The sequence below is a fragment of the Pituophis catenifer genome, unplaced genomic scaffold, assembly GCF_029215685.1.
Source record: "Pituophis catenifer annectens isolate HBS135680 unplaced genomic scaffold, rPitCat1.0.hap2 SCAF_5, whole genome shotgun sequence".
NCBI classification, from domain to species: domain Eukaryota; kingdom Metazoa; phylum Chordata; class Lepidosauria; order Squamata; family Colubridae; genus Pituophis; species Pituophis catenifer.
In genome coordinates, this window is record NW_027256885.1 from 90,669,168 (window position 1) to 90,686,335 (window position 17,168).

The following is a 17,168-nucleotide window of genomic DNA, read 5'->3' on the forward strand; positions in this document are numbered from 1 at the left end:
TAAGGGAATGATCATTAAAATGAAGAAAGAGGAAAAGTGTAACGTAATAAATAAATAGGGAAATAAAACAAACAAATAAAGCAGGATAATAATAACTCTGTGAGCGTGTGTGTGAGAAACACATTTGGCACATTGAAGAGGGTATTTACACGGGAGAAGGGAGTGGTCCAAAGCTGAGAGTGGACAGTCAGGCAGCAACATGGAGAAGAAGAGATAAAGCTGAATTTGTGGGGTAGAAAGGATAAGCTCCTTCTCTCCCCTCCATTTTCCCTTAGCCCCCTCCCAAAAACCACCTTCTGCTATTCCCTCCAAATCAGGAATCATTCTCAGTCGCTGATCCTCAGACCTAGTTGGGTTTGGGAGAAGAATGGCAGATCCTCTTAACGTCTTCTAAATGGAAACTTCGTATTCTCTGGTGTCCTGTTAAGCAGAAAGATGGGGGAAAAACCACCTTAATTCAGGGACAGAATCTCACCTACTCTTTTCCCTTACCTAATTGACTTTAAACTAAGCAGACATCAGAAGATCATCTTCATGCACTGTGGCAGGGTTGGTTGGTCCCATGTGCCAACCCACCAAAGAGGATAAATTCAGTAAATCATAGTTAAGTAAATAAAACCAGAATTCATCTTAGCATGGTTTCCTTTTCTCTCAACTCTAAAGGGGGCCTTTGGTGACCACTGCTGGCAGCATGTGGTGGTATTGGAGGGAGTACAGGGAGTCCTCAACTTATGACCACAATTAAGCCCCAAATTTCTGTTGTTAAGTGAGACATTTGTTAAATGAATTTTGCCCCATTTTATGACTTTTCTTGCCACAGTTGTTAAGTGAATCAATGTGGTTGATAAATTAGTAACCCAGTTGTTAAGTGCATCTGGCTTCCCCATTGACTTTGCTTGTCAGAAGGTCACAAAAGGAGATCACATGACCTTGGAATACAGCAACGGTCATAAATATGAGTCAGTTGCCAAGCATCTGAATTTTGATCACATGATCATGGGGATGCTGCAAAGGTCGTAACTGTGAAAAATGGTCGTAAGTCACATTTTTCAGTGCCATGGTAACTTTGAATGGTCACTAAACAAACTGTTGTAAGTCAAAGACTACCTGTACTCGGAATGGTGTTGAAATGGGCAAAATTGTACACTTTTCCCCAAACCAGTAGAAATGTGGCCAAGGGATACCCTTGTTGGGAGAAACGGCAGAAAATCTGTAATGAACTCATTCAGGTTGCAAAATGCCAGATGACCACTTGATGGCGGTATGGGTGGGAACGGCTATATCTCTTTCAAGAGATCTAATGGCTGACACTAATTTTACAGCCCAAATCTGGGATAAATCTGTACAGAACTGCAGTAGGATTGCAAGAGGTTGAAAACAGCAGTGAGAGAGAGGGAAATGCGGAACCGGAATAAGTCAACCCTCGTTAATCAGAGCTTTTAAAAAATAGGTACTATAGAACAATGGCTTGGCTGAGCATCTGCAGCTCACCCCAGCCTCGTAGAGAGGGTTGTTGAAATCAGATTCTACAGTGATGGGGCTGTAGCTGTGAGAGCTGGAAAAGGAGAAGCCAAAGAGAGTTTTTCCTTGGAATCTGCAGGAAAGTAAAAGAAGAAGAGAGTGGATTGAAACAATCAGCCTCTACCAGTTTGGAAAATCAGATTCATTTTAATGGCATAACTCCATGGACTGTATGTTACAGAAGTAAACCAGTGGAGGAGATTATATATTTTGTATTTGGATGGTTCAGAATTGGTCACCAACATCTTCAGATGCAAAGAGCTTCTCTGAAGGAATTAGATCAACCAATTGTCTGATTGGCTATCAGGCAGCTTCCTATGTTCTGCGCACATCCAACATTTCAATCACATTTTCTTTTTTTTTTCTTTTTTTAATTTCTTCAAGTTTATTATACTATAAAATACAAAGAGAAACAAAGATAATGAGGGTATGGAGGAACGTAAAGAAAAGAAGGGAGTTTGAGGTAAAAGGGGGGGAAGTGACTTCCAACTTTTTTCAGTGCGGCAAAATACAAAATTCAGTTACAACGTCCACATTTTGCTTTACGTGTTTAGTAAGTACCAGCTATATCTATCACAACAAAATCAATCATCAATCACATTTTTGTCCATATATTGATTTCATTTTATACCTGAGGCCAAGGCCATTCAAAGAAACAGAATGGATAAACATTCAGTAGGCTACTCTAGCTATGCTTAGTGGCAGGTATGGACAGTGGTTAATACTTTCTAGAACATAGTTCCCCAATCTTTTCGGCTTTGTGGGCCAGTGTGGGTGTGGGGGGGGGGAGTTTCCATGGCCTGGTTCTGAACAGCTCAAGGCCCAGTAGTGGCCTGTGGCCTGGGGATTGGGGATTCCTGTTCTTGAAGGTGTAAAACTTAAACTTGCTGATTTAGCAGGATCAAAGCTCCTTCTAGCCATTTATGGGGAGCTTTTATTATAACTTGATATACCAATGATCTTGGTTTTGAACTGATTATACGATTGCAGTATTAAGGCATTTTCCTCTCTTTTAAATGTATGTTGGGAAGGCATCGTATGCACTGACCCAAGTTGTTTTAATTAAAAGCAGTGAGGTATTCATATAAAACAAGGTAACTCAAGTTCATGACTGGAAGACATTTTTATGCTACAGTTTAAACTTGGAAAGCTTGTAAAAAAATATAATGAAAATGCTGCCTTTCTGTGCAAAATGCATTTTCAACATCATTAAGTAGACAAATTATTATAATTGTCTCCTTGTACCTGGGAATTTAAACTGTGTAGGGTTTTCAGGTTAAAATCTTCGAAATGAAATTAAATTCCAATTCGCCTCTATTTGCTATTAAACAACATATCTGTCTTCCTTTACATTGTAGGGGAGATGGGCTAAATAACAGAATAAAATAAAATAAAATAAAATAAAATAAAATAAAATAAAATAAAATAAAATAAAATAAAATAAAATAAAATAAAATAAAATAAAATAAAATAAAATACAACTTAACTGGAATCAACACACAGAGTCTAATGGCACTTAGATGCTCACTGAGCAAAGCATACATAAATTAGTTTCATATCACTCACTTAGTGTAGTAGATGTAGATGCCTCCAATCAGCAGAATGACGAGAATGATGGGGAGGAAGATTGCCAGGGCAATGTTGCCACCTTCCATCTGGTGGGAAGGATCTGTGGTCTGGGTGACTACAAGAGGAAAGAAAAATGTGGAATGTGTGAGATGTATGTATCAAACACTCCACCCTGAACTTTTATTTCATTTGATTTTTCAGAATTTATACCCCACCCCAATCCCAAATGAACTAAAAAAAACCCAAAGGTATAACAGTAAGTATATTAGAACATGGTCAAAGACTCCAGTCACAAAAAGCAAAGATAACTGTGGAATAAAATCCAAGATAGGTGCCAACAACCAGTCAGCTGGGTTTGAAAGGTTATTAAAATACAACAGGGTTAATCTGTTTCTAGAATTGTAGCAAGGTGGAAGCTGCATGTATTTCTTGGGAAATAATATTCCATAGGATGGGAGCTACTACAGAGAGAACCAGATGTGTCACCCATGGTCCTTGAGAGGGGAAGGTCTGCAGGCCTTCCCTGAATGAAGGGACGAGATGGGCAGATTACGTTCTGACAAGGCATTGCTTGAATTATCCTGCACCATAGAGCTTCAAATGTAATGACCAACACTTTGAATTGGGCCTGGAAGTCTATTGGCAACCAATGCAGCCACTGTACTATAAGTGTAATTCTATATTGGTAGGGTTGTGTTGGCAAAAATCTTTCTGCTGCATTTTGTACCAGCTGCAGCTTCTGGATTGTCTCCAAAGACAGCCCCATTTAGAGCACACTGCAGTAGTCCTATCAAATGGACATAAGACATGAGTTATTAAGGTCTGGGATAGGATCTGGCACACCTAGTCCCCTTAGCTACAACTTCCAGCTGCTGTTTGAGCAGAAGAGAGGGAGGGAGGGAGGGAGGGAGGGAGGGAGGGAGGAAGGAAGGAAGGAAGGAAGGAAGGAAGGAAGGAAGGAAGGAAGGAAGGAAGGAAGGAAGGGATGATAATGTTTGTCACCCTCCCAGAATCCCTTCCCAAGCTTCTTCCCACTCACCTTCCAGTTTCTGGTCATCCAATAACTCCTCATAGGCCACTGGTGGGGAGAAAGAGACCAAGGCACCATTTTAAAAAAAATGCCAGGCAAAGAAAGCAGAGGGTCACAAAATAGTGAGGGAAAGCCATATACAATGGGGAAAGGGTGCCCATACCTTTACAGAGGGGTGGCTGGCTGGTCCATTGGGATGGATGTCCTGGTATGCAGGTGATTGTCACTTCCCCTATAAGCTCAAAGCCCTCATAGCAGAAGAAGCGTAGGGACTCTCCTGCTTGGTAGTGATGCTTGTAAAGAGTTTGGTACCCATTCTCTGGAACACCAGGGTTCAGGCAAGGCTCATATTTCACTGGAAAAAGGAAATGGGGCAACAAATAGTTTTAGGAAGCGCATTTGGCCCTGAGGCCACAGGTTGTCTGTCACTGATAGAGGAGACAGTAGACGCCAGACCTGGGCATTTTATGGCACCTGGGTCACATTCAGCCCTTTGGCTGTCCCTGTCTGGCCCACGTGAGGAAATTAGAAATCAAATATACATAAGACATAACCTGTATTCTTACCATTAGCAGCTAATCTAAACTATACTTTACTGGGACTTCCGGTTGGCGCCACGGGGATACAGACAGGGAATTAGTGGGCTCTTTGGAGCCCCGCGAAAACCCCATCTGCCAAGCCCCCACCGGTAGGTCTTTGGACCTACCCTGTCCTGTAGGGACAGGGGGATAGAGAGGGACCCCTTGGACGGCCGAGAGGAACAGGCAGGTTCCTCAGGGCCGGAGGCTTGCCCTCTGTGCCGGCGGCGGTGGAACGGCGGCCATGGCGGCTGCCCTGAGACCTCAGCAACCGGGATACAAGAATGCACAGGAGGAGAAGAGGAGAAGCTGAGAGTGGAGCTGGGAGTTTGCATGCCGGGTGAGTGGACATCAACCCAGGCAGGAACTGCCCACAAACACTGAATTACAATTACTCTGCCCCTGCCTTAACAGCGGCTGAGAACTATTGGGGCACAAAGACAAAAGACCTGTTGGTGGAAAACATAAATTACTGACTTTTTGGAAATGTTTGACTACAGATTTGGATATATTTTTTCTTTACTTTTTGGTGGATAAATGAGATTGGACTATGTTTGGGAGAGAGGAAGGAGAAGAGGAAATAATTATGCCTTCAAAATCAAAGGAAAAAGACAAACGGAGATGGATAAAATGGTTGCCAACTGAAAATTGAAAGTGTAAATTCCAGGCTGCTTGTTACTTGAAAAGAGAAAGTTTGTTGCTTGTTATCTAAACTTGACTATTTTGAGGAAAAGATTCAGAGAATTTGACTTAGGATATATAATCTGTTCACTGGATGATTTATTGAAGATTAGAAAGAAGAAATTAAATGGAACAATGAAAACTGAACTAATAAATGTGGCAACAAAAGAAGGGTGTGGCAATAGAAGAAGAACATGATGATACCATATATGGAATAGCTTCAGAATTAACTTTCATTTTTCATTTTCATTTTCATTTTATTAGATTTCTATACCGCCCTACTCCCGAAGGACTCAGGGCGGTGCACAGCCAAACAATAAAAACACATACAATACAAAATTTAAAAAATAGAATAAAATCAAATTAAATAATTTTGGCCCCGACAAATTTAAAACCCCAAACTTTTAAAACCAATTTAAAATTGAATATATAAATACTAAAAGATATTTAAAATTTTAAAAATCTTTATAAAAGAGGGGGAAAATTAGGCCAGGCTGGCCTGGTGAAATAGTAATGTTAGATCAGGCGCAGGAAATGAAGACGTGACCAGCTCGATACATTTAGTAACTTTATTGGCTACAAAAGTAACAAGTCAAGACTGCTGGTGCGCTGCCGGAGCTCTCCTTATATTCGCTCCCGGCAGACGCACCGCCCCTTGACAGGGATTCAAATCTCCCGCCCGATGGCTAGCAGCCAATCAGGGCGGATGTCCTTATAAGGACATAACACTCCTCCCCCCTTAGTCCGAACTGTCAAATCTCGTCCACAAAAGTCACGTAATCGCGCAGGTACGTAGGACGCCTCGGCACCCTAGCTGACCTGCGCAGTCTCACTTCTTCTCCGTCTCCGGCCTGGATGGACGGGGCTCTTTCGTCTCCTGGTTCCCTCTCCAGAACCGGGCTCGGTTCGGCTGTCGAGTGAGCGGGGTCACCCCCAGCGCCTCCGGCCGGACCGCAGACCTTGGATGGCTGGTTCTGGTGGTCTTCCTCCTGGCCTGTGGATCTATCGCCTCGTCTCGGTTGCTCGGTTCCGACCCGGGAAGAGCGTCTGAGTCTCGGTAAGTCTGTCGCCTGCTCCTCCCTGGTCTCCCGGGCGCTGCGGTTCAGTTGCGGTCCGGCCTGCTGCCGGTTGGGTGGTGGTTCTGCTCGGTGCCCTCGGGTCCGGTCCGCCGGCTGCGGGTGGTGCTGGCTTGTGTTGTGCTGTCCGACCTCGCAGGGGTGGCGTTGGTCCCCTCGGTTGGGCTGGCGTTGGTCTACCCCGTCTGGTTGGTGGTGGTCGACCTGGTCGGGATGTTGTTGCGGAACTACCTCTGTGGGGCGGCGGGGGTCTCTCCTGCCGGGGTGGTGTAGGTCTCCCTGGCCGGGTTGTTGTCGGCTTTCCCTTCCCCCTAGTCCCTGGTCTACCGTCGGGTGGTGCCTGGTGTCATCCGGGTCGGGTTGTTGTTCCCTGGCTGTCTTCTGAGATGGGTGGGGGTCCCTCTCGCCGGTGAGTCGTGTGCCACCCTTGCCCATGGGTAGTGGGTTGCCCGTCTTGGCTGGGTCCCGGTCTACTCGCCTGGAACTGCGGTCTCCCTGGCTGGGCTGGCGTAGGCTGCCGTCACTGGTGGGGTGCGCTGCTCCTCCTCTGGGCAGGTCCCGGTCTACTTGTAGGCTGGGTTGGTGGTCCCTGGCCCTGTTGTGCCGGGTGCCCACCTGGTTGGGTTGGTGTTGCCATCCCCCGTGCGGTTGGCCCCGGTCTACCTCGCTGGACTGCCGACGTGACAGTACCTGGTAGTGTGCCGGGCCGACCTCGTCGGGATGGCGTTGCTCTGCCTCGCAGGGGTGTGGTAGGCCTACCTCGTCGGTGTGTTGTAGGCCTCCCTCGTCTGGGTGTGGTAGGTCTACCTCGCCGGGGTGTTGGAGGCCTACCTCGTCTGGGTGTTGTAGGCCTCCCTCGTCAGGCTGGTTTTCGTGTGCTCCCCACCACCTTTTCCGGAGTTGGTCGATGTGACGTCTACAGACCTGTCCATCTTCCAACTCGACGGTGTAGGATTTGGGGCCGGTTGTGCTGGCAATCTTCCCCTTCAGCCACTTAGGAGAGCCGTTGAAATTCAGCGCGAAAACTGAATCTCCCTTGCTGAAGGCGCGAAGCGGGCGGCTGGCGGTTGCGGTCACTTCCGGGCTGTCTTGGGGGTGCAGCCGGTCCAAGGGTGACCTCAACCTTCTGCCCATCAGCAGTTCGGCCGGGCTCTTGTGGGTGGTGGCATGCGGCGTGATGTGCTGGGTGAGGAGGAAGTTATCTATGCGTTCTTGCCAGTCTCCCGGGCCCATCTTGGTGAGGGCTTCTTTGGTGAGTCTGACCATGCGTTCAGCTTGTCCATTTCCGGCCGGCCTGTACGGGGCGGACAGGGAGTGGCGGATGCCCAGTCCTGCCAGGAAGGACTCCATAGCCAGGGATGTGAGCTGGGGGCCGTTGTCCGAGACCAGCACGTCCGGTAGTCCATGTGTGGGGAACAGACGGCGCAGGGCTCGGATCGTCGCTTCTGTTGTGGTAGATGCCATGGGTACCACCTCGAGCCACTTGGAGAAGGCATCTACCACGATGAGGAGGTGTCGCCCCTGCATCGGACCCGCGAAGTCGATGTGGATCCTCGACCAGGGGTTGCTGGGGGTCTCCCACTTTGCGACTTCGGATTGCGGCGGCGCTGGGCGAACTTCTTGGCACGGGTCACATCTGGAGACCCATTGCTCAATGTCTCTGTCCATGGAGGGCCACCAGACATAACTCCGTGCCAGGGCCTTCATGCGGACGATGCCCGGATGCCCTTTGTGCAGAGTCTCTAACGTTCGCCGTTGCAGAGTGCTTGGAATCAGCACCCTGTCTCCCCATAGCAGACAGCCCTTTATGGTGGACAGCTCCTTCTGTTTCCTGGCGAACGGGCTGAACCTCTCCTCTGTCTTTTCCGATGGCCACCCCCTGAGGATCCAGGACTTCACTTGGCGGAGTGTGGGGTCCTTTTGGGTGTGAACGGCCACATCTGCGGATGACACTGGACAGCTGGCGTCGTCATCTATATGGAATAGGTGGAGCGTGGGGGCTGGGTCTTCGACTGGATTCTTCGACGGGCATCTGCTGAGCGCGTCGGCGTTTCCTATGGCTGTGCCTGGCTGGTGCACGAGCCTATAGGAGTAGCCGGCTAGGAAGATGGCCCATCTCGTCATCCGTGGGGACATGAAGGTCGGGGTGGGTTGGTCGCCTGCAAGGAATCCCAGGAGTGGCTTGTGGTCGGTGACTATGGTGAAGCGTCTTCCGTAGAGGTATTCATGGAAACGCTTCACTCCAGCCACGATGGCCAGGGCTTCTTTGTCCAGCTGACTGTAGTTCCGTTCCGCGCCGGACATCGTCTTTGAGAAGTAGGCGATCGGGGCTTCCGTGCCGTTGGGCAGTTCGTGGCTGAGGACTGCCCCCACCCCGTATGGCGACGCATCACAAGTCAGCTTGATGGGAAGCGTCTCGCTGTATTGGATGAGGACGCTTTTGGACGTCAATAGTCCTTTGATGGCCCAGAATGCTGCTTCCTCTTCCTGGCCCCACTTCCAGGAAGCCGATTTCCCCAGCAGGCGGTGGAGTGGCTCAGCAACTGTGGCTTTCTGTTTCAAGAAAATGGCGTAGAAGTTGAGCAACCCAAGGAAAGCCTGAAGCTCCGTTTTGTTTTTTGGGCTTGGAGCTTCATGGATTGCTTCCACTTTTGATTTGGTAGGGTGGATGCCAGTGCTATCAATGAGATAGCCCAGGAACTCGACTTCCTGTACTCCTATGATGCACTTGTCCCGCCTGACCCTCAAGCCCTTGGCCTTGAACCGCTGCAGGACAAGCCTGAGCCTTTCAAGGAGTTGAGCTCTTGAGTCACCGGAGATGAGCACATCGTCGAAGTAAGGCACCACCCCTGGAACGCCTTGGAGGAGGCGTTCCATCATAGATTGGAAAATGCCGGGGGCAGCGCTGACTCCAAATTGGAGGCGGTTACATTTGAATGCCCCCCTGTGCGTGACAATTGTTTGTGCCTCCGCCGTTTTTTCATCCACTGGCAGTTGCTGGTAAGCCTGGGCCAGGTCCAGTTTCGCGAACATTGAGCCAGATCCCAGGGAATGCAGCAGGTGTTGCACTACTGGGACTGGGTATGCGCTCTGTGCCAACGCCTTGTTGATGGTACAATGGTAGTCGGCGCAGATGCGCACAGACCCATCATGCTTCAGTGGGGTCACAATGGGGGTCTCCCATGAGGCATGATCGATCGGTTCCAGGACGCCCTGGGCGATCAGCTTATCCAGCTGTTCGTCTACTTTAGGCCGCAGGGCAAACGGAACTCGGCGGGGCTTAAGCCTAATTGGGGTGATTCCCTTATCCAGATTAAAGGAGATTGGCCTCCCCACAAATTTCCCCAGCTTACCATCGAAGACTTCCTTGAACTCTTCGATGATGGTGTCGAGTTCGTCCCTGTGGATTTCGTGGATGCCCTTGATGGAAAGCCCCAGTGGCTTAAACCACTCCACACCTAACAGGTTCGGTCGGCTGTGCTCCACGATGGTGATGGGCAGCTCTCCGTTGAAGTTGTTGTATTTTACGTGGATGGTAGCTCTGCCCAGGATTCCAATGGGGTTTCCGTTGAAGTCCACAAGCCTCGACTTCGGGGTTTTCAGCTGGGCCTTTTTGTAGGATGGCTTCAGCTGCTGTAGGTGCTGCCAGTCCATGATGGAGTAGGCGGATCCGGAGTCTACCTCCATCTTGCACGGTGACCCCTCTGCCAGCAGCGTCACGTGGAACTTGGTGGTCCCCTCGTCGCTTGTGTGAGCGATGGTGGTCTGGTGCACCGTTCTATTTCGGGGATATTCCTCCTCCCCGCGCCGGGACTGGTTTGAGGACCGTTTGGATGTCCTCTGATTGTCTTTGCGATTCTCCCGGAATCGTGGTCTGGGCGGTTCCGGGGCTGGATCTGTGGCTCTGCAGGCCTCGGCGATGTGCCCTCTCTTCAGGCATCGGCGGCAGGTCGCGTCCCTCCATCTGCAGGTTGCCCTGGGGTGGTCGCCTCTGCAGCTGCCGCATCGTTCTCCCCGGTCGCCATGCTGTGGGTTTTCCCGCCTGGGGGGGCGGGAAACCTTGTGGATGGCCATTTCCTCATCTGACTCGGATTGCGTGGTTGCCTCGTCTGATGAGGTCAGGCCCGACTTGTGGATCTTATGGATCCCTCTTGCCTTTACCATCGCGGCGGCTGCTTGCTCAGATGTTTCAGCCGCTGTTGCTTCGTCGAGGACGTCTTTGAGCGGGATCCTCTTTCGGCTGAGGAACTTCTTCTGCAGACCCACATCTCGCATTCCAAAAACAACGCGGTCTCGGATGGCATTATCCACGTTGTCGAACTCGCAATTGGCAGCGATTTGGCGAAGCGCTGCCACGAATTCCTTGATGGATTCACCTTCCCGCTGGTTTCTTTGCTGGAAGGTGAACCTGTTTGCGATAGGGGTGCCTGTGGGTGCGTAGTGCTCCTGTAGGACTTCCTGCAGGTCGTTCCAGGACATCTCCTCAATGTCTCTGGGTGCCACGAGGTCAATCGCCATCTCTAGGACGTCCGATCCGCAATGAGCCAGGAAGAGGGCTCTTTTCCGCTCATCGTCGAGGTTCTGGTAGCCATTACCTAGCAGGAACTGCCGGAAGCGGACCATGTACGACCTCCACTTCTCCCGGGATGGGTCGAATGGGTTCAGCGCGGTCATCGGGGCTTGCGGGGTTGCCATTCTGGAAGTCGCTGTGGTGTAGTGACTTCAGCTCGGTGGGCGATCGTGCCACGAGTCTTGCTCAGGTTCTCTTCTCTAGTCCTTCGTCGCCAGTGTTAGATCAGGCGCAGGAAATGAAGACGTGACCAGCTCGATACATTTAGTAACTTTATTGGCTACAAAAGTAACAAGTCAAGACTGCTGGCGCGCTGCCGGAGCTCTCCTTATATTCGCTCCCGGCAGACGCACCGCCCCTTGACAGGGATTCAAATCTCCCGCCCGATGGCTAGCAGCCAATCAGGGCGGATGTCCTTATAAGGACATAACAAGTAAGGTCTTTAACTTTGTAGAACTCATAACTTTGATGACATTGAAATGGAAAAGATACATATTTGGACAGACTGGAGAAAGGAATAATGGAATATATTATGTAACAAGACAACAAAATATTATATTTTGATTTAAATGAATGTAATGGTTTCTGGGTGGTTGAATAATGCTAGGAGATACTTTTTTTTTCTTTTTCTTCTCTATGCTCTCTCTCTGTTTCTTTCTTTTAGTATCTTTCTCTTTGTTTCTTTTCCCCTCTCTATTTTCTTTTTTAATCCATTTGACTTCTTTTGTTATATTTCTACTCTCTTCCTTTTTCCTTTTTTTAGTGTTGCCTTATTTTTTTTCTATTTCTTTTACTGTAATTATTATTATTGCTATTACTCTCTCCTTTTTTTCTATTATTATTCTCATATAAATATATAAACAATTTGATTAAGAAATAAGAGCATAAATGATTGAAGAAAAACATGATTTTTGGATGTTCTAATGCCTTTTTTAAACTTTGAATTTTTAACTAGCACTACCTACAGATTTAATAATCTGGAAGAAAATGTTTACCTTTAAAGATGTTAGATGTTAAAAAGAACTATTCATAGAATTAAGAACCATAAAAAATTGATCTTAAAGTGTTTCAAAATGTTTCCTATTGAAAATAAGAAATAAGGATGGAATGGGAGAAAACTTAAGAGAGAATAGGAGATAAGATATTTATTGAAATATACTTTTATCTTAAATTGGTAAGAGATATGGAGGAGAATAGATTGGAAAACAATATTGGTAACACATTCCGAAGTAATTTGGAGCTAAACAACTGAATAAGAGATAAATGTTATGAATTAGTTAAATAAATGAATTTAGGAGTGGAGGAAAGCATGATTCTAGAGATCAGTGAAAGCAAAGCTGTGACCCAGTTTTACAAATAAGGTAGGAGTGGAGGAAAGCATCATACTGGAGAACAGTTAAAGTAAATTGGGAACCAGTTAAAAATAAAAATAAGAGTTAGGCGTGGAGGAAAGCATGTGCTGGAAAACAGTTAAAGCAAAACTGTGAACTAGCCAAAAATAAAAAGTTAGGAGTGGAGGAGACTATACCTGGGGATCAATTGAAATAAAGTTGTGAACCAGTTAAAAATAGGGGTAGGAGTGGAGGAAAGTATTGCTGGAAGGCAACCACTTGAGTTGTGAACCAGTTTTATAATAGATTTAGGAGGAGTTAAGGAGAAGGTTGGTGTGCAGTTAAAATTATACTGTGAACCAGCTAAAATAATTAAGGTAAGGAGTGGAGGAAAGCATTGCTGGAAAGCAGCTGATTAAGATGCGAACCAGCTAAAAAATAAATTTAGGAGGAAGTGGAAGAGATTTTATTGGAGAATAGTAGCTAAAATGTGAACCAGTTTAAATAAATACAGACAGGAGTATTGGAAAATACAGCTGGGAAATAGATATTTAAACTATGAACCAGTTAAAAATTAGATTCAATAAAATATGAGAATAAACTTGAAGTAAATAAAATAAAGTATTGTGGAAGTAACAAACTATAGAAGGAAATGTTGATTGTTTATGAAATGACTTTAAGAGAGGAGGAAAATACTTATTGTCAAGATTATGGATATTAGATGTCATTTAAGAGAAGTAAAATATAGATTTGAGGTAATGGGTTTTAGGATTGAGGAATATGTATGAAATATTGATTGTTAAAATGATAAAGATTTAGAACGGTGTTTATTGTTTAGAATTTTGGGTGTAATAGTAGAATGATAAATGTTTAGAATAAGATTTTTTTTCTTTTTTTTAAAGATGTAAATGGATAAAATTTGGAACAAAATTGATTGAGGGAATGTGAATAATTGGACTCATTTTATGCCGGACCAAACGCTTGCTCTAAAAAGATGTATTTTATGTTTTATGTTTAAAAAATAAATAAAAAAAGTTTCTGGAAAAAAAAACCTATACTTTACTGCTTTTTATAATGTGATAAAATTAATATTGAGCAGAATTAAATTCAGTCTGTTGTTCCAAAGGTACTTTTTTTCAAGAGGCAACTGGACTTCCTTGTTTTTCTTTGAAGACATTTTGCTTCTCATCCAAGAGGTTTCTTCAGCTCTGACTGGATGGTGGGGAATGGAAGATCCTCCTGAAAAGCTCAGGAGGATCTTCAGTCAACACAACATACTGTACATGCACACTTTAAACCCAAGAATACACTAAGGCAGAAGCTTGTCCACCCTGATGATAAAACACCCAGACACAAACTGAGCAACGTGCTATATACAATACCATGCAATGAGACATGTGCAGATCTGTACATTGGGGAAACAAAACAACCACTTCATAAATGTATGGCACAAATCTCACCAGGCTCAAGATTGACTCAGCCTTCCATCCTTTCTAAGGTAGGTAAAATGAGGACCCAGATTGTGGGGGCAATAAGCTGACTTTGTATAAATATACAAAAGTATGAAGGCTATTGCTTAACGCTGTCAGCATTCTGATGCTGCCATAAAAAGACGAGGCTTGACTTTTCACCTACTTATTTTCTCTGTAGATAATATCCCCTAGGAGATGGGACAGGAGGGGGGAACATTCCTGTGGGGTGAGGTCAGAAGCTGGGGAGACTGACTTGGAAGATGGCCAATGAGAAGATGAGAATTGGGGAACAGAAAGGGAAGGGTTTGGGGGTCAGAGGGTTAGTATCGGCTACGACGAAGTCGGGGCCAGATCTGTCGTACTCAATAAATGGAATATTTCAGCAAAGATTAATTGTTTGGGAGTGCAATTTATTTGAGATGACATTGAAACCTGACAGATAGCCGATACTCCTTTCCAAGCCAAGCTGGCTGACCTCCAATCCTCCAGTTCCCTCCCAGACGTATGGAGTGAATGGAGATATTCAACTGACGCCACGGCTGAACAAAGTTTAATTCAGGCAACTGGAAAAGAGCCAGCCTTGATTCCAGCCAGCTTGGAAGCCACGAAATCTCAACCCTGCCCGTCTCCCCCGGCAAAGTTGCAAGATAGCCAAGGTCAGACGATCGTGCTGCAAGCCAAGAAGAAGCCAGATAAGTACTCGGGGGTTTTGCCAAAAGCCGCAGAGGTTGAGTTTCCCTTCCTGAACGTGCAGGAGAAGGGGAAACCCCTAAGTGAATTGGGGAGGGCAGACTGGCTATGGAACTGGCAGCAGGCCAGGCACCAAGAAATTTCAAGGAAGCCACTCGATAGCCCCATAGATGAATTGAAGGAGAAATTTGACCGTGCCATCCTTCGGGAGGAGGGGCCATCATGCAGACCAAAGGAAAAGAGAGAACCAGTTTGGGCTGCTGAACCGAGAGGCCGTAGGCTGAAGCGCAGCCCTTCCCCCCTCCCTAGCAGAAGGAGAAGGAGCCCAAAAATGCATCCATGGGTTCCCCCCTGGCCCAGCAAGCAGAGCAGCCTAGATGGGACAGCACCTCCCTACCCTAGAATGAGAGATGAGGAAGAGGACCATCAGCACCGAGGCCAGACTTACAGAGCCCCGCACTGGGAGGAGAGGGCAGCGAGGGAGGAGCCACCCCAGTTCAGAGGGAAGTTCGATGGCGACCCAGACCACCTAGCCCAATTCCTCGATACCGCTGAGATCTACATAGAGCGTTATGGACACCTCTACCCATTCCCCAGAGCCCTAGTGAGTGCCATTTCAGAAGGGTTGGAGGGAGAAGCAAGGAGGTGGTCAGCAACCCTCTACAAGAACAGGGCCCCCCAACTGCAAGACGCAGACGGGTTCTTACAACTACTACGAGCCCGGTTCAAGGAGGCAGAGGAGGACCCCTATGTGGAGGACGCGCTCAGAAACCTAATGCAGAAGGGGAAGCCCATCAGAGAGCATATCCATGAATTCAGGAGAGTCATTGGGACCCTGCCCCCCCCTACCAGAGCGACTGCTGGTGTACTTCTTTAGGACAAGCCTAGATAAGAGAATTGCCCAAGTGACCGCTTATCGAGACATCCCGAACCGACTCTCCAAATGGTTCTGGGTAGCGATAAAAGTCGACAGAGGGCTGCGGGCCAATGACATGTTGAAGCAACCAGATAGCAAGGAGAGAGGCCAACTGGACCAGGGCCCACCCAGTAGACGAGGAGCTGCAGCACCACAGCCCACCCACTGGCCAGTCGTCCTACTGAGCCCGCTGAGGTGCTACAGATGCGGGAGGATTGGTCACCTGGCAGCGATGTGTGGAACCCCTAGACCGAGACCAGATCCACCGCCCAAGGCACGACCGGAACGAGGGCCCAAACGCGCCACCCACGTGCCACGGAAAGCTCCCCAGGGCCCGGAGGTCTTCGCTCACCTGACCAAAACAAGAGGAATCCCAGATGAGGGAGATCAATTCCCCGAATCTTATGACAGCGAGGACGAGGGTGAAAACGACCCGATGGTGAGTGGACCCGTCCATCCTTTACTTTTCCCCATACACCTAACAGCCCCAAAAACAGGGACCCAAGGGACTTTCCAAGCCCTAATAGACTCTGGCAGCACGAGGTGCCTGATCAACCTACCCACAGTCCTAAAATTGGGGATCTGAGCTAAAAAGCTCAAACACCCAATTCGATTTGAGCAAGTTGATGGATCCTTAGTAGGGGGAACTTACGCCACACACTTGACCGAGCCAGTGAGGCTGGAGCTAGCAGATCACTGGGAAATGATTTGGTTCATAGTAGCCCCCAAGATGACAGACCCAGTCATACTGGGACTCTCGTGGCTGGACAAATGGGGTCCAATCATCTGGTGGCAAGAGGGGACCCGCAGGTTGAGGATATCAAAGGGCCCCCAACCCCTGCCGCCCCAACCAGGGGAGATGCCCCCCACGCAGGGACCCCAATCCCTCCCACCTCAGCAAAAGAAGACACCACCAACACAAGGGCCCCTCCCTGAGGTTACAGCGGAGCAACTGTCGGCTGCATCCGACAGCTCTTATGACACAGATCAGATCCCAGGGGAGTACCAAGACCTTGCAGAGGTATTCAGCAGGGCCGAGTGTGACGTCCTACCCCCCCACCGCAAGGCCGATTGTGCTATTGAGATCATCCCTGGAGCGAAACTGCCTAAACCTAAACTGTATGCCATGACGCCCCGTGAAATGCAGGAAATGTGGAACTACATAGACAAGAACTTACAAAGGGGTTTCATTGAGCCAGCTAAACCACGGGTTGCTGCACCGGTCCTTTTCAAAGAGAAGAAAGACGGCTCTATGCGCCTGGTGGTTGACTTTATATGTTTCAACGCCGTTTGCGTACACAACTTATATCCCCTTCCCCTCATGAAGGACATGCTAGCCCACCTGGCCAAAGGAAAAGTTTTCACCAAACTAGACCTTTGAGAAGCTTACTACCGAATACACATCAGGGAAGGAGATGAGTGGAAAAAGGCATTCAACTGCCCCCTGGGGAGTTTCCAGTTCAAGGTAATGCCCTTTGGATTGCAAGGAGCCCCGGCGGTGTTTGTGCAGCTGATAAATGAAGTCCTACATGAGCACCTTTACAAAGGGGTCCTCATCTACCTGGACGATAGTCTCATTTACATGGAGACCATAGACGAACACATACACCTCATCTGCCAAGTGCTGGAAAAACTGCTGAGGGTGAACCTGTATGTCAAACTGTCAAAATGCGAGTTCCACCAATCACGACTAGACTACCTAGGCTACCGAGTATCAACCGAAGGAATAGAGAT

General features: G+C 47.6%; 1 protein-coding gene across 1 annotated transcript in view; it reads right to left on the minus strand.

The window, feature by feature from the left end:
- Positions 1-390: 390 nt before the first annotated feature.
- Positions 391-17,168, minus strand: part of SEZ6L2 (seizure related 6 homolog like 2) — an 81,923-nt gene continuing 65,145 nt past the window's right edge. Inside the window, exons 15-19 of the mRNA XM_070944803.1 lie at positions 4,284-4,475; positions 4,130-4,168; positions 3,088-3,205; positions 1,492-1,594; positions 391-420 (exon numbers count right to left, since the gene is read on the minus strand). Of these exons, the coding sequence (XP_070800904.1) occupies positions 391-420; positions 1,492-1,594; positions 3,088-3,205; positions 4,130-4,168; positions 4,284-4,475 (482 nt within the window). The remainder of the gene's footprint in view (positions 421-1,491; positions 1,595-3,087; positions 3,206-4,129; positions 4,169-4,283; positions 4,476-17,168) is intronic.